The sequence below is a fragment of the Sparus aurata genome, chromosome 11 (genome assembly GCF_900880675.1).
Source record: "Sparus aurata chromosome 11, fSpaAur1.1, whole genome shotgun sequence".
NCBI lineage: Eukaryota > Metazoa > Chordata > Actinopteri > Spariformes > Sparidae > Sparus > Sparus aurata.
This window is the reverse complement of record NC_044197.1, coordinates 27325105-27342225: the sequence shown is the minus strand read 5'-3', so window position 1 is coordinate 27342225 and position 17121 is coordinate 27325105. Positions and strand designations below refer to the sequence as shown.

Here is a 17121-nt window from a genome sequence, read left to right as displayed (position 1 = left end):
ATAAAGGGAGCGTGGTCTGTACTACACCCTGCTGCTGCTGCTCTGTGTGGCTGTGAAAGAGCAAAAACAGCTTGTAGTCCTACAAGCTTTGGCATGCGTCATCGTGGATATAGATGCGCTTTCAACGCGCAAAGCGCATCTATATCCACGATGACGCAGTTTTCTTCGAGGAAATCAAAGTAGATCGCGGTTAAAACAACCTTCTGGAACTTCAAATGTGGAAATAAAAGCCGTGTGTGAAGTAACGAGTGTTTTTCCTGCTGCAGGGTGTGTCTGTAATGTGTGTGTGCGCAGTGAAAGAGGAGGTCTTCTGAGGCGAACCGGAGCGTCTCTCTCCACCCACCCTCCCCTGCCCCGCTCTGCTCTTCTCCGCCAGAACTACCTCATCATCCAGCAGCTCTCTGTGTCGATCTACACATCTGTACCGTATCTCAGGTGTATATTACACACCGCGCGCACACCTGTCAGGACTTTTTCTCCCGCGACGAACTTTTCTCCCTCTCAAGGAGGAAGCACACCGCTGCAAACCAGAAGTGCCAGCCAGCCAGCCAGCCACAGGAATCGGTCTGTGCGTGTGTGTGTGTGTGTGTGTGTGTGTTTCCCATCTTGTGCGTGTGTAGCTCGTGCAGGCCCAGGAGTGTGCCTTCAGCGTCGGTCCAGCCATGTACGAGGCGGTGAGGAAGCTGTTCTTTGCGGACTGTCGCTGCGAGGGAGGTGATGCGTCCAAAACGTACGAGGACCTGTTCGCCCGGCTGGACTCCAACAAGGACGGGAGGGTGGATGTGTCCGAGCTGAGGGCCGGCCTGGCCGCCATGGGCATCAGGACCGGGAAGGGAGCAGCTCAGGTAGAGTCACGGGCGCAGTAAAACGGGGGCGTAAATAGGCCCTTGTGGGGTAGAGAAAGTAGTCCCGAGTATACTGTGTGCTGGACCGCATTCCTGAGAGAGCAGGGCGGGCTGCAACTCCTCCTGTAGCAACCAGGAGTACAAGACTCAAGAGTAACTGAGTACATTTACTCAATAACAGTCCCCAAGTACAGTTTTGAGATTCATCTATTAGTCCCCGCCTCTCTAAAGTTTACCCTTCAGATGTTTCTAGCAAAATAAAAAAACAAAACATTTAATGATAAAGGTGCACTGTGTAGTTTTGGAGAAGGAATTCAAACAGAATTTAAATATTTACAGTGGACAAGCTGTTCTCAGAGGAATATAACGTCCCCAGAACACTGTTTGAAGCTAGAAAGGCGGCAGGGTCCGCCACATATGAACAGAGTTTACCATTATGAAATTGTGTTGTCCTTTAAGGTCAGTTTGTTTAATTCAGTTAATTCGGCCATGAAAATGAAGAGTTTGTTCATTTGGTTTGTTTAGGCATGAGGAAATTCTGATTAGAAAACTTCATAGTGCACCTTTAATAAATAAAAATATATAATGTGTATATCTATTTATGTTTGTAAAGTAAACATGCTCTTCAAACATGTAGGCTCCCTATTTATGAATTAGTTTTCATAATCTGAGCATGGCAGGCAGAACACACACAGGAAGTGAGTCATTACAGGGAGCTTGGGGTCCCGATACCATTTTGCATCCCGACAACGTAACGGCCGTTTGCTTTTGGCCCGTGGCTCGGAACAAAGTTGAAGTTCGACCCTCCAAGGAGAGAAGTTGGAGGTCAATACAATGTCAGGAAATAGTGAACCGCCAAGGATGACATGTTCAGATGTCTTGTTTTGTCCAACCAGCAGTCCAAAAATCCTTCAGATATTCAGTTCATGATGATGTAAACCAGAGAAATACAGCAAATCTAAACATTTGAATAGTTTGACCCAGTAAGTATTTATCATTTCTACTTAAAAGGTAACAGAATGTATACAATACAACGTGTGTTTACAGGTCTTCAAATGTCAAAACGTGTGTGAAAAGCTAGTATGAAGCCTTTTGTGCCTCCAGTGATGTCACTCAGAGGCTCAGTTGCAGTGCAGGTGGTGAAGGCGGCAGGTTTTAAAAAGCAACAAGGTCTCAAGACAAAATCTCTGCTTCTGTTGCATTGATGCATTTTGCATTTTTAAACTGACCATAATGAGTCCAACAGCGGTATAGGAGGTGCTGGGTGCCTACATTTCCCACAGTGCAACCCAACAATCTATCAGATGAAGTGAAGATTTGTACTCCCCAAGAGTAAAATTGGTGGATTCACTCGTTAATAAGTGAGTTAAATCATGAACTGATGGGCAAAATTGTCATTAATGCATCAAACTACGGGCATATAGCTTCAGCACTAGAGTGTAACCGTTTATCAGTTTAACGGTTAGTTTATCGGAAAACAATTAGTTACTATTTTTTATAATTTATTAACCGTTAAATTACATTTTCAAGCAAAAATGTCAAACATTTGCTAGTGCCAGCTTCTTAGATATAAGGATTTGCTGCTTTTCTTTATCATTCGTGAGAATAAATGAAGAGTCTTTGGGTTTTGGACTGTCGGTTGGACAAAAGAAGCAATTTAAAGACGTCACTTTTGACCCTCGGAAATCTTTATGAGAATTCCTCGCAATTCTTTAACATTTCACCGACTACAGGCTCAGTCGTGAAAATGATCGGCGGATGAATCACTAATGAAAGTAACCGTTTGTCCTGTTAACCGGGACTACTTTACGTGACTGTGCTCTGTTCAACAGTTCCATAGTGTCAGTTCAGCCTGACTGTGAACACGACCTGTGTCCTGGATTCACTTTTTTTTTTTTATCACCTCTTCAAGAACAACAAAATGTGTTCTCAAAAACTTTCTTAAGAATCGAGGCATCGGGCTCACCACCGGGTCCATTCAGCCACAGTCCTGGAGCTTTAGTTTATATCACATGATCTTCGTCAGCAGCTGTATTTTGCACAGTTGTCATGAGAGTGAAGAGGTTCAGCTTTCCAGGGTCCTTTTTTAGTCGCTGTTTCTGAGCTTTAAGAGGCGTCCTTAGCACGCCATCTTAATTATGTCTCTAATTTTACTTTGTTTTACCCTAATTTTGTGGATTTTCACTGATGCAGCCAAAGTTTGACTGCAGGACTTTGACTGAGCGGTGGGATGAAAGAGGCACTTAACTCTAAACTGCTCCAGCCTGTCTGAACACAACAGATGCCAAACTCTAGTCCTAAATATAAACCATTCCCCCCTCGGGCAGATGACGACACGAGGGAGCTAGTTTATTATTTTTGTGCACTTCTTTTTCTTCTTTTAATTTCAAGAAATAAGGCGAATAGAAAAGAAGAAAAGATGTCCCTTATTACTCCTTTGCGAGACGATATTCAAATTCAAACACGTGTTGATCCCTCAGCAGAGACTTTCAGCACCCTAACCCGAGTCTCATTTCCCTCACGAGTTTTATAACATTGGCCCGGGGCATTTGTCTTGACAACCTGGCTCATCTATACATTAAGTGCTCTCTGCTAAATGAATAAGAATCTGAGGCCGGTAAAGAGCAGGCTGCGTGGAGACAGATTGCACCAGAATATCTGCAAGTGTCTCAAGGTTCAAACTACAGGTGCAGCTGTGCGTTTATTGCGGGCTGTGACTTTTCAGAGGACGGTCCCGCCTCTGCTGATCAAATAATGTCGCATTCCTCACGTTCATCAGGAAGACCGATAACATAATTAGGTGCCATATAAGTGTGAGTCAGACAAAACGTCAAGGAGAGGCCAGGCGAACAGGGGTGCCGTTACACATGTGATAATGATATGATGAGGAGCGGTGAACAAACGGTGTCATTTTGTCAGTATTTTTCTTATCGTGCATGATAATTCATCGCCTGATCGACAGCAGGACGGGCCTGACGAAAAAAGTTCAGACGGTCAGAGGAAAGCAAAGCAGGAAACGTAACTTTGAAAGAAAGCAGAGTCCGTAAAAGATAACGAGGGATAATTCGACCAATCAGAGGACTGAACACAGGAAGTGAGTTCAGATGAAGTGAAGAAGCTTCACGTCCGCGGGACTCTGCCACCAACTGGTGGAATCAAGCAGCTGCTGCACGAAGAGAAGAAGGGAGAATTAAATGAAACCTCCCCTGACACCCAGTGAGGTCAGACACAACGTGTGGCCTGGACGTAGATTTTGGCTTCGGATTAGTCTTTCTCTTCTACCATATCACGCCAAGGCCCATAGTGGACTTAAAATGATAATATATCAATTCCACTGTATCATACTCTGTTGTGATGGTACTTTGTTATGTGTCTTTTGTACCTTATGTTTTTAAATTTCGACTTCTTTGCAGTTTACTTCGTCCACTGCTCTTCCTCACCCTAAAGTTCAGCTGAAAATGACACTTATTTGGATGCAGTCACCGTGGATGTCGGCCATGTCGAAAAACAAGGAGCTAAAAGCATAGGAAATTGCCATGTCTGCGTTTTTCTCTCATTTTATATATTATTATTATTTGTACCTTGTTGCATTTTTATTCATTTTTTTGTTAGTTTGTTGTTTTTTTCCTGATCTGTAATCCACAAATCCCTGAAGAGAAGATGTTTATTTACTTAACTATGGATGTACGAACTTTTGGGTACAAACAAAAACTTGAAAACAGAAAGAAAAAATTCGATTTCATGAGCCAGGTGTGTAGGAGAAGGGGGGGTAGACCAGAAGTTCCAAGCAAACTCCCACACAATGTCTAACCGACAGAAATACATTTATATGACAACCAATGACATTCCCCGCATGAAAAAAGAGCCGTTTTTCTGCATGAAAGTGCAATAAGTATCCCGTATCAGCCAGTAAAGCAAAATATTATACACATTAACAGGGAAAGGGGATATCACTGCATTATACATGAAAGGTTTAAAAATGGATGAAAGATGAATCCTGATTGGAAGCTTCAATTCTGGAAATCAGCAAAGCTCATCTGTTTAATGTAGAGGGGGGGTCAGAACCATACTGAGGCATTTGGAATGTGATAATATCAGTAACTTTTCTAATTGAATACATTTTCTCTGCCAGCGTGTTGTTTTCTCTTTCGATGCGTTTGATGAGCAGGTATCTGTTATCCGTCCTGATGCACAGCGCTTGTACCCATCTCCATCTGTGTTCTGTGTTTTCTTTTAGAAAATCATTTCCTCTGGCGACCAAGACAAGGACGAGGGGCTCGACTTCAGCGAGTTCACCAAGTACCTGAAGGACCACGAGAAGAAGTTACGGCTCACCTTCAAGAGCTTGGACAAAAACAATGACGGTACGATGAAGTGATATATCCGGCAAACTTACAGTTTATGGATTTAACTCTGGTTCAAAAATAAAACCAAAAAGTAAAAAACTAAATGCTGGGAATTGAACATGATTTTTGCTGCGTAGTAGTAATTTATCATGGCAGTGGAAGAGGATTTATCTCCGTTACAGCTGACAGAAATATCAGGACTTCTGTGTTTTCATTTTTAACAGGTCGGATAGATTTCATGGAGGTAAAGCAGTCGCTTGCCGATCTGGGACTGGACATCAGCAAAGAGGAGGCCGAGAAGATCCTCAATAGGTTTTTATGATCATTTTATTTTGTTGCTGCTCTGAATTCAGTGAGATCGCTCTGCAGCCGTGCTTCACCAGAGCTCAGAGGAATATTCTGTTCCCATCACAAGGGTCCCAAAACGAAAACCCTCATGAAGTCAAACTAAAATGTGAAAAGAGGATGTTGAAGGTGGGGACGAGTGTTCGGGACTGATAGCAAAGTTCAGTCTGTGTGTCTGCTCAAAGTGGGCTAATGGTTCATGATAAAGAGCTGACAAGATGTCTGCCTGACCTGGAGAGAGAGAGACAGAATACAAACGTGCAGGAAAAACTTCATTTATGGCAGAATTTTCTCTCAGGTTTGGATACAAATTAAACAAGATTGTTTCTGTCAGCTGGAGACTTTAATTAAGAATCAAGAAAATTTCAAACCAAAATGTATAATTACCAAAGCAAAGGACCCAGAGTGTAAGTATAGAATTCACCTCCTAGATTCAATATTTGCATTGCAATATATGTGCTGAATATTGGACGTGATAATCGTCTCTCTCATGTAAATATAAGTTTAATTTGACATTTACTTTTGATACTTAAGACCGTTTAAAATCTGATGTAAAATCTTTCACTCAAGTAATACTAAAACTTTCACTTTTTGTACGGTAGAAATACATTTTTGATACAATATCTAGTATGACTTTTGGGTACCAAACTGTATTACTGTATTAATATTGGTGGTATTATATTGGTATTATAACATTGGTAACTGAAGAAACAGCACTGTGTCAGACATTTTTACTTCCATGATTTTGCTCCGGGCTCATAAATGCTGTTTAATGCTAAAATAATAACAGGAAATTCTAAATGAACCGTCATTCCACCTCAGCAAATACTGAGGCAGCATTTTGTGTCTTAGCAGACTGTGCAGAAGGTCAGTCGTACAGCACAAAAACAACAACACTGATACTGATATGACATGACATGTTGTAACACTGTTACTGTAGAGATTCTTTTTTTTAAGCACTTAATAAGAAACAATTTGTACATGAAGACATGTCCAGCTGAGCTGGATTCTGTTTCATATATTCCTCGTATTGTTCTTTGCCCGGGACAGTCGGATCAGGTTTACACAGTGAGCTCTACGGTTTGTTCTGTATTTGCATAAACAAAGTTTGAAGCGGTAGATGTTCAGGAGCTTGCTTGGCAGTGAGGCCTGGATGGAGAAGTGGCACAGGATGTGAATCAGATGACGGTGAATCAGACAGAAATGTGTCTGCAAAACCACAGAAGGAAGGAAATGAAGGAAGATGAATGGTGAGGGCAGACGATAGAGGAGACACACGGTTTACCCCCTTTTTATAAGTACACTTGTGTCAGACTATACAAAAATAAGGTCATCATTTTGGTGATGTGCGTGACTTCAATCTTCAAGGCTCGTGACCTAATTCTTTGCATGCTCTCACACAACTATCTGCTGCCATTAGGCAAATCTCTCTCTGTCACTTGCTCTGTCTGACAGAGCAGCAGTAAAGAGAAGCCTGACCAGTCTATCATGTTACATAACACAGGCGTCCATTTCCTTTGGTGGAAGGTTCGATGAAATGTGCAGGACTAATAACTCCATAAATTCATAATTCCTGTTATTGGATAAATTAGATTTGTTGCTCGGCCCGAGTTTGTGATGTTTGCTTGCGTGCTTCCAATAAATGTCTCCAGTTTTTTTAGGTGAAAACGACGTAAGAGTAGTTAAAATGTCAATGCCCTCTGTCTGTCCTTGCGCAGTATCGATGTCGATGGCACTATGACCGTGGACTGGAACGAATGGAGGGAGCATTTCCTGTTTAACCCGGCCACCAACCTGCAGGAGATTATCCGCTACTGGAAGCACAGCACGGTAAGAGGAGGGGGGCGGGACTCAAGAGGCAGAAGTAGAAGTACTGATTCAACTTCAGGTAAAAGTAATCGCGCACAGGCTGCGAAAGGCAATCAAAGTAGTAAAAGTTTACCCCTGAAGGACGTTTCTAGTGGCCATTTCTGTGCAAAGTTAACTGAACCTCTTGTCGTGTTGATAGAATTTGGAGACTATTAAGCTTGAAGGTAGAATCAGTGGAATCTGCAGATACCAACACTAACCCGCCTTTTCTCCCCTCTGTTTAAGTCTTGTTACGTCTTCCAGATGGCTATGGACAGAGACAAAATGTAAAATATGTTAATTACACTCAAATGCCTAACAACTAAAGTAACGAGAAAACGAAAGCAGCAGTTAGTACAGATATTTCTGTTCAAGTAAAAAGCTGTCCGAAAACTAAATACTCTAAGTACAGATAACTGAAAAATGTAGTTTATTTAAGTACCTCCCAAGTTGGTTTCATGGTGTTGACCAACTTTTAAAGATGAGTGTTTAAAACCTTTTTTAAAGCCTATTTTGCCTTGATGAGTTTACCCTGAGTTGATGACATTGCTGAAGCATCTGTATTCCCACATTCCCTCATGCCGAGTTGTTCTGCAATCACGTGTTGAACAGAGGCATAATTACAGCCCTGCATACCAAGTGATGAGAGAGCATTTCTCACACAATCAAACTGAGCAGAGGAAATGTAGAAATCGACTACATAAAAACTTAGTCTTAATTAAAATGGAGGCAAAACGGTTAACAGTCCGAGCCGTGCCTTCGGTGTTCTCTGACTGCTGCACTGTAAGGGAAAGTTGAAAGAGAGTTGACGGCCAAAAGTGGATTTGGACGAGGACTTTGGCAGCAGATCGTGACCTGACGTCAGCAGATTAGACTCAATCCTTTCCAGAGAAGAGGTGTGAAAAAGAGCGAGAGGTGGACATGGAGCCTGAAGGGAGAAGGAGGAGCTCGTGGTGACCTTTTCTTAGAAAGAGAGGCTGTGATGAGGAGCCTTTCTGCTCTGGTTGCTGATGAATTCAGCTGAAACAAACGATTAAGCTTTAACAGGCAAATGTTGGTATTTTTGCTTATAAAGTGACTGAACACTATTCAAAGATTATCAAAATAGACATCTTTAAACTATTCACATACGCTTTAATCATAATATGTATATCTTTAAACAGCAATGTCAGTTGTAGATTATTGGCTGTGTGCTTGCGCTGTGGTTGCATGTCACAGTCAGTCCCAGTCACTGGCTAATCTCTGACGTTTGCGGCCTCCGCTCAATGACACATCCTCACAGGTTAAATAAACCCAATGCTGCTAAACTGAGGCGGAGATAAGCTAATTTCAGTCTGACCTACGGCAGGATTAGCTCAGTCGACGGGATTGAGACGGGCCGATGAGAAAGGGAGTGAGTCCAGAACAGGACAGGAGCGAGGTGGCTCACATGAGACGTTGGTGGTAACATCTATGGCAGTGAGAGCGTCCCACCGTCTCCAGCATTCACGCGAACGGTCCCTGCCTACTCTGGATACCCTGGACATCTGTCTGGACACTTTATTAGCACCGTAAAGGATCCTGATCAGCGTCAGAGTTAGAGTTCAGAGGGGACTACATTGTTGAGGCTCAGCAGCTTTGTCAAAGGCTTGAGATGGCCATGGCTCTGCTGCAGCCCCAGCAGCAGCAGCAGCAACAGAGAAACTGGTTTTTCATCGACTTTGAGGATGATGGGGGGATCTATGAGGTGGAGGTGGACATGGTAGGTTTTCGTGTATTCGGCCTCTCAGTCAAGGTTGTTACCTGGTGATGAATATGTATTTTTATAGTGCAAACCAGGTTAGAAAAAACATCAGGGTGGCCATTATTGTCAGCCAGTTACAGACACTGAATGTTGTAAATTGCAAGAACCTGCAGTGCAGAAATGCCAAGGGTGTGTTGATTTGAAAACAATGTGTCTGTATGCACTTGGACCACCTTTGAGCACTTGCAGGTTTGTTTTACAACTGTATAATGACCGGCTATCTTGGTCACAATGTATACAAACCATATTTCTAACGTTTCTTATACATTTTTTTTGGTTTATGTTTAAAAATTAAGGTCCGACTACAGATAAAAACATGTTCTGCACATTTTTCATAGTAAATAATACCTCCATATGTAGGACGAGTTAAAGGTAGCACGCACACCACTTGCTTGCTTAATTGTTGGTGATGTAATGAATCAAACCCCCCTCCCCCCCCCCATAAAAAGGTCACAGATACCTGACCATGCACACACACGTTTCAGGAGAACTCCAGTTCGCGCAGCACCCTTGAAGGTGTCGCTATCTAATGTCAACGCATGCCATGTTTTTTTTTATTTAACTGTATTGTCTCTTTCTAGATTAAAAAAAACATTTGTGATTTAATTACACCGGCTGGTTGTATAAAGCGGCGTGCTCTGATGTAATAGATCTCTCAGCATGGAGCTGTAGTTGCGTAAGAATTTGGATAAGGACGTGGCATTCATCCCGTCCTGCCAGGTGTTTAAACTCAAGGTGAATCTGTGAATCGCGTGGCTTGGAAACAGATTCACTTCTTAAACGAGTGAATGAAGCAGGCATCAGTTGGTTTGAAGCTGCATTTGAAATTCACACAGATGTATTGTTGCAGTTTGAACTTAAGAACGAGACAATTTTTCCTTTAGCTTCTCGTTGATGTTTAGACACACAGTGTTTAAAATATCTGCTTGGCTTATGTCCAGGTCCTGGACATCGGCGACAGCCTCGCCATCCCGGACGAGTTCACAGAGGAGGAGAAGACGACGGGTCTGTGGTGGAAGCAGCTGTCAGCGGGGGCCATGGCGGGCGCAGTGTCCCGCACAGGAACCGCCCCGCTGGACAGGATGAAGGTGTTCATGCAGGTACGTCAAAACTTAAACGTCTGTCACCTCCCCTTTTGTCAGATCTTTTCCATAAATAAGATTTTGAATTATATTCCGTCTGAACTTTTGGTTGCCCTGGTCATGAAAGGCCAGCGTAACCCAAGAGAAACATTGATCTACATGTTTACACGAAAGGTGCTGTATAAATAAGGTTGAGTTCATCAGTAATATGTGACAGCGGGCGCCTTGAAATAGGATAATCCCACACATGATCATACTCATACTTATATATCACACAATTACAACTGTGAAGGAGAAAAATAATTCCCTCATTTCTTAATTGTATTTTATATTATCTATGTGATTCTTGTTTACTACACAAATGTGTCCACTTTGTAAAATAATGGCTCACATATGCATGGTGTCTGTGTCCACAGGTGCATTCTTCCAAGAGCAACAAAATCAGCCTGGTTGGTGGCTTCAAGCAAATGTTGAAAGAAGGAGGCCTGACGTCTCTGTGGAGAGGAAACGGCATCAACGTCTTAAAGATCGCCCCGGAGACCGCCATTAAATTCATGGCCTACGAGCGGGTAAACCCATTTCCCTTCAAATAAGCTGAATGCAGCGAACGCCGCAGGGTTTGTGCTCAGTTAGCGCTTCGATGTCAAAGATATTGTTCATGTTAGTCAAATTTATAATGACTCCCCAAGATGTCATTTCAGGTGAAGCTGTTTGCTACAACAATACTTAATGACCGTCAACAGTCATTGCATCTTGCTGCAACTCTTCCTTGTCGCCCACTTTGTTTCATTAGTATAAGAAGATGTTCGCCAGTGAACCCGGGAAGGTCAGGACCCACGAGAGGTTCATGGCCGGATCTCTGGCTGGAGCCACAGCGCAAACTGCCATCTATCCCATGGAGGTGAGCCCAGGGGCATCATTGTGTATTTGTGGTTTGTTTTTTTTAACATCCGCGCTCAAAGTTCCTCCAGCGAGTCTCCTCTCTCCTAGAGATGCATTTTGGAAATTGATACATCCTCCGAGGTGGCATGCTGAAATCGATTTCCTCGGTCACAGGCAGGAGGTCGGAGGGAGAGACGAGACGAGGAGGCGCAAAATAGCAAAAGGAGAGGCCACCGTCATTTGTCGCTTTTGTTTCACATTTGTGAAAGGAAAGGATAGAAATATAAATCCTACAGGTGACAACGTTTTAGAAGAATTCAGGAACTACGGGACCAAAACTAACAAAACGTGGGTGTGGTGCTTCATCGACCTCTTTTCTTGTAGGCCTTATCGATGGCTGTAAAAAGCTTGGATTCAGTGTGGCGACTATTTGGAACATTGGGAGCACACGCACTGTATGGACAGTGGAGAAGGGGATTGTGTTGCAGAAGAGGTTTAGAAGTGCATCTCGATGAATTGAAACGAGTGTGCTATTAGATATTTTGTCAAGAGTTCAAATGGACGTCTATTTTAAAATTGGGAGTGACGACGTGCAATAAAGACAAAAAAAAAAGACTGGAGGGTAAGTCCTTATTGTTAAACTTCTGCCACTTGATTCATCTCACTGATTCGTCCCTCCAGGTGCTGAAAACCCGCCTGTGCCTGAGGAAGACCGGACAGTACTCGGGGATGTTCGACTGCGCCAAGAAAATCATGAAGAAGGAGGGAGTGAAGGCGTTTTACAAGGGCTACATCCCCAATATCATAGGCATCATCCCATACGCCGGTATAGATCTGGCGGTGTACGAGGTGCGTGATTATGGACCAGGGTTTCCACTTGCTGTGTTTTTTACATGTCCGATACTGATTTTGTGAAATATACCTAATGCTTCTTTCTCTCACACAAACACTTTCCGGTCCTCTCCAGAGCTTGAAGAACCTCTGGTTGTCCCGCTACGCCAAAGACACAGCCAACCCCGGCATTCTGGTGCTGCTCGGCTGTGGTACCGTATCCAGCTCCTGTGGCCAGCTGGCCAGCTACCCCCTGGCTCTGATCCGCACCCGGATGCAGGCACAAGGTACAATTATTCATTCATTCATTCATCGAAAACAAAATTCTGTCAACTTCTAATTCAGCAATGTTGGAATGCACCAGAAGCTCCCATGATCTTATCCAGAGTGCAGATACGTTCTAAATCTTTCACAGAATTTTATCCCCCAAAAAATAAATAAATAATAAATAAATAAAATGGGATCAAATAAACAAAATCAAGCAGTGATTGTCATAATATTGGTAGAAAAATAGTCAGTAAAAGGCAAGCTTTAATTGATGTCGTTATTACTTACTTGTATGTAATAGAGAATCATAGGACATTCCTGTGGTGCCGAAATAAGCAGAATAATGTGTCCCTGACTAGCAAAATTCACGTAAACGCCACTTTAAATTAGAAAAACAACTCTGAAAATCAGCGAGCATCTTGGTCCACTACGTTGACATCTTGTTTCTGCTGCTCATTTTCATCATCTGGTTGTGTTTGGGACAGGCTTTTTTTCCTTTTTTTTTTATGTCTTTCTCTTTTTCACATTTTGATCTTGTGTCTCTTTTCTCAGCTTCTTTGGAAGGCTCAGAACAGCTGCCCATGAACCTGATGGTGAAGAAGATTCTGGAAAAGGAAGGCTTCTTTGGACTGTACCGCGGCATCGTGCCCAATTTCATGAAAGTCATACCGGCCGTCAGCATCAGCTACGTGGTGTACGAGTACATGCGGTCTGGCTTGGGTATTCAAAAGTAGGCGGCATGAGGGACTGTGTGTGTGTGCCGGTGAGAGTGTAAGAGGATGTGCAGCGTTTCGTTTTTATTTCAAACTGTGGCGTAAAGAACTTGTTTACCTTCAGTCTCGAGTCGGACTGCAGATGGAGCCGTAGTGGAAGTTTTTAAAGCAATCGCAGGACTTTTGTCTAAACTGTTGAGCCGTCACTAAAAATAAATTGTTTACGAAATCGTGCAGCGCTCACAGAGGACTATTACAGATTAATAAGACTTCTACAATGTTTTCCGACTGTTTGTCGTTTGTCCATCCTGCGTTTGGGATGCACCCACAGGTTGAAGAACACACTCAGGGCCCAGTTTGAGTCAACCCCTATTCAGATTAATAAACCAAAGAGGTGGCTATGTAGAATTTGAAAACCAAAAGCACTGGTCGGAGGTTAATTTTGATTTCATTGCATTTTTGTTTTGTTTTATTGTCTCTTTGGTTAGAAATGTCTTTTTTTTATATATATATATATATATGAGTACTTTTGAATATTGGTCCCGTTCTGTCACTGCACCGTAAAAACGTCACCTCTAATATTTGACCAAAAGGCACCTTATTGCACCGACTCAAAAAGTGGAACACTTGCAGAAATAAAGTAAAACTTAATTTTCAGTTCCTACACAGACACTCGTCCAGCTTCATGTAGTTCCACAAAATGTTGTCAAAGATGGCACTTTTCAGTGGGGAGATGTTTCACTTAGAGATCTGAGGAAACTTTTGAAGTGCAATACTGTACTAACTCTTTGGTGATTCACATTCTGGTATGTGTTTGGGAATGGATTTCACCCCAGTGTTGGTCCCTTATATATTCGACGTCATTATTGCACCTTTTCAGTTTCTCGGCTCGGCGAGCTGGGGAGCAATGTGCCTTATGTGCTTTTTCTCAGATGTCTGTGGATTTCTCTCCCTTCTGTTTTTCTCCTTGCCTTTGTTTTCAATATTTGGCTAATTAGTTGCTGGCGTTTACATGAATAAAAACATTTGAATACAAAAAAAAGACTTTCTGTGTATTTATTTGGTATTATGGTCGACACATATTTGAATTTGAACACGTTTGATGTTGGCCCTAAATGTTGGGATCTCAAAACATTTTAAAAAAGTTGTTCTGATAACGCGGATGTCTTCTTCACTGAGACGGTACAAGCTCTCCCAGGAGTCTTGTGTGTTGTGCATTTGACTTCCGAGGCTTTAAGTACAGATTACTCCAGTTAGATGTTATGTAATACCTTTATCGGTGATGCTAATACTCGTGGCGTTAGCCGTCTGATCCTGGCCATGTAAACACACGCAGTAGCAGTGGCTTTGCTAATTTGTAGCACTGCACTAAAGAAGGGGCTGCACGTTCACTGTTTGATTCCTGCTGAATAACTGAAAAACTTTCTGATATTGACTTGTGATGATTTCTGAAGGTGTGGTTTCGTAAATGTGTGTCTTTTTAGGGCTCCATCTAATTAATTTTGTTACAGATGAGTCTGCAGATTATATTTGGGTTAGTCACTGTTATATTGGAAACAGTGAAAAGTGTCCATCACAATATCCATCAGAATATCCTAGATCCTAATTAAATGTCTTGGTTTATCATAAAACAAAGATTTGAAAGCCCTGAGGAGCAGGTGAAGACATTTATTTTATTTCTTTTTTTAAATGGTGACCCATTTTAAAGTCTGATCTTGTTTTCTCTCCTATGTTCATGACTTGAGAACAAAGACAGGCTTGGCGCTTTCCAAGTTCCTTATTTATTTATTTTTCATCTGAAAATGTGGAGGAAAAAATAAGAAATGACGTGTGAAATTAGTGGATTTGTTACTTTCTCTCTTTAAAAAGCAAAAAAAGTTCCACAAAATCTTTCTCCTGAAAAAAAAAAAACAGAAAACAAAATTTCACAAAAGGAAAAAGAAAACATTGAAGGAATTTAAGGCAATTATCCTGGCAAAACTTTTTTCCCCACCAGTTCTCGAGTCATAAACACAGGCGAGAAAACAATTTAGATCACACTTGGACTTTTACATTGAAGCACGTGGAACAACCAAATTCTTGTCATTTTGTCCACAAAAATTGCATAACGATCAATCAGTTATCAAACTAGTAGCTGATTTGTTCTCTGTTGATAAGCTCAACTTCTTTTTACTCTTTTATACTTTGATTTTTGCTGATTCCTATTTGTGGTGTCAAAAACAAAACAAAATTATCACTGAAACAAAAGTATTTCATCGGGCTAATCTGAAAGATGGTTCATGACAAGAAACCTCTAAACAGGAGCTTTAATGACATAGCGGTATGTCCTGCTGAGAGCACGTTAGATGTTAATTCTATTAGAGAGGCCAGTTTTTGGTGGAAATGCACAACTTCCACTCACTTAAATAAAAACATGTAGGCTTTATAGTTTGAAATACTTCTTTTTAATATCTAATCTGAGAATATCTTCTTTTCTGGGTACATTTCATTGATAACCAGAGTACCAAGAAGAGAAAAAAGTGCCACAGTGGTCAGGATGGCGCGCAGAGCTTTGAACCAGCTGGGGTAAGTGGGCAGCAGAGACAGATCGTAGTGCAGTGATATCCCAAGTCCCATGATTATCATGGTGGCTGCAGGAACAATGCTGTCGCTCATCAGCATAGTCACCCAGGCTAACAGGGAAGGGACCACACTGTTGGTCAGATTTATCCAGTCAGGTTTGGCCGGGCTGCTCTCAGGAAGAGCAAATCCCCAGCGAGCTCCACCCAGGAAGGAGAGAATGGAGGCGCTGTAGGCTAACTGAGCATAGGCCAGCTCTGGACAGTAGATCTCAGACACGGCCATGAACAGAGTCGGGGTGACAAAGGGGATCAGCCCTGCAAACCCCAGGTACAGGGCAGGTTTGGGACCTTTCCACAAGTCCCTCATGTCATAGCGCAGCAGATCCAGCTCTCTGGGAGGAGGTTCGGGCTCTGGTTTCTTCTTCAGCCTCACAGCAGAGGAGTGGAAATGTTGGTTCCCCACAAAAAATAGAGCTGCAGTCCTCCTGATACAGAGTGCTGGTGAAGGTTTTACTCGCCCATTGTCCCTTTCTGAAAACGGCAGCCTTGCTGTTGAGGCACAGCAAGTCTGCAGTGAGATGGGTCCACCATCAGAAGCTCCGATCAGAGCTGATGTCCAGCATCTTTGCGGAGGACCAGCCCAGAGCCACAACTAAAAGGACATTCATATCAAAAATAAAAATACATTTTAGCTTTTAAACGATTCAGTATAAATGAAATTAGTAGCCAAAGAGCTTTTATAGCATGCAAATCACAGTGGCCTTTACCTTCCGGGCTGCAAAGGTGCTTCTTTTAAATATGACAGAGAGCATCTGTTGGAAAAAGAATTTAAAAAAAGAAGACATTCAATTCAATTCAATTCAATTCAAACTTTATTAAGGACACATCTCGTGAGGGGTCCATAGCACTAACAAAACACAACACGATACAATGATAAAATAATAAAAAATAAATAAATAATAATAATAAAATATCAAATAGATGTGATTTCTTTTAAAAGATATAAAAGGAAATTAATGTGGACTTTGCACTTTGTCAACTGGTTCCAGAAGATTTCTGTCATTTATTTAATATAATGGGTTCATCCTCACCTCTCAGCTATACCCGCACCTGAACGTCTCTGCGGCAGCTAACAACAACTGAACAGCTCAGGCCAACACATGTAAGGACTGCAGACTGTGAGACGTTCAGGTGAAGCTTACGGCTGCTTCGACCTGCAGACTGTCTGACTCCACACGACACAGACACAGCGCACACGTTAGCTACTGAGCTAACAGCTACCGTTACACAGCTAGCTTAGGCCTGTGTTAGCACTTGGCTACAATATAGATTCATACTTCCGAAACACAAACAGTATAATTACCTCTGTTTCAGGTTGTAATCCTCATACTGTAGAGGTAATGTTTATCCCTGGGGTCACCCAGCACAAGGAGATGGGAAACAAGTTGGTACGCGTTGAAATCCTTCCGTGTTGTTTAAACTTCCGTTCCACCACAAAGCAGGAAGGCTAAATAGAAGCAAGCTCGCCTGATAAATTAATATTATTCACTCGACGTGTTTCAAATCAACTGGTTTTGTTCTCTTTCTTTCTTACTTACTTTCTTTCTTTTTTGGGTCT

General features: G+C 42.2%; 2 protein-coding genes across 3 annotated transcripts; one reads left to right on the top strand and one right to left on the bottom strand.

Moving 5' to 3' along the window:
- Nucleotides 1-185: 185 nt before the first annotated feature.
- slc25a24 (solute carrier family 25 member 24) lies at nt 186-13984 on the top strand. The gene is made up of 10 exons (XM_030432788.1): nt 186-845; nt 5083-5209; nt 5416-5503; nt 7255-7366; nt 10109-10267; nt 10666-10818; nt 11043-11150; nt 11813-11980; nt 12099-12249; nt 12782-13984. The coding sequence occupies exons 1-10, from the start codon at nt 663-665 to the stop codon at nt 12961-12963; spliced, it is 1431 nt and encodes a 476-aa protein (XP_030288648.1). The 5' UTR covers nt 186-662; the 3' UTR covers nt 12964-13984.
- A 1383-nt stretch (nt 13985-15367) lies between these two features.
- On the bottom strand, nt 15368-17013 carry LOC115591115 (transmembrane protein 69-like). Of its 2 annotated transcripts, none has more exons than XM_030432791.1 (3): nt 16867-17013; nt 16271-16315; nt 15368-16155 (listed from the first exon to the last, which is right to left on the bottom strand). In XM_030432791.1, the coding sequence occupies exons 2-3, from the start codon at nt 16313-16315 to the stop codon at nt 15394-15396; spliced, it is 807 nt and encodes a 268-aa protein (XP_030288651.1). In that variant the 5' UTR covers nt 16867-17013; the 3' UTR covers nt 15368-15393. The 2 variants fall into 2 exon arrangements, with proteins under 2 accessions (XP_030288651.1, XP_030288652.1); XM_030432792.1 differs by lacking the exon at nt 16867-17013 and adding an exon at nt 16595-16789.
- Between the last annotated feature and the right edge of the window lie 108 nt (nt 17014-17121).

Bases quoted from the DNA above. Each gene is read 5' to 3' on its own strand.
- LOC115591115 (XM_030432791.1), bottom strand. From the start codon at position 16,315: ATGCTCTCTGTCATATTTAAAAGAAGCACCTTTGCAGCCCGGAAG. The intron at 16,156-16,270 runs GTAAAGGCCACT...ATGTCCTTTTAG, and splicing joins GCACCTTTGCAGCCCGGAAG to TTGTGGCTCTGGGCTGGTCC.
- slc25a24 (XM_030432788.1), top strand. From the start codon at position 663: ATGTACGAGGCGGTGAGGAAGCTGTTCTTTGCGGACTGTCGCTGCGAG. The intron at 7,367-10,108 runs GTAAGAGGAGGG...GCTTATGTCCAG, and splicing joins GCTACTGGAAGCACAGCACG to GTCCTGGACATCGGCGACAG. The intron at 12,250-12,781 runs GTACAATTATTC...CTCTTTTCTCAG, and splicing joins CACCCGGATGCAGGCACAAG to CTTCTTTGGAAGGCTCAGAA.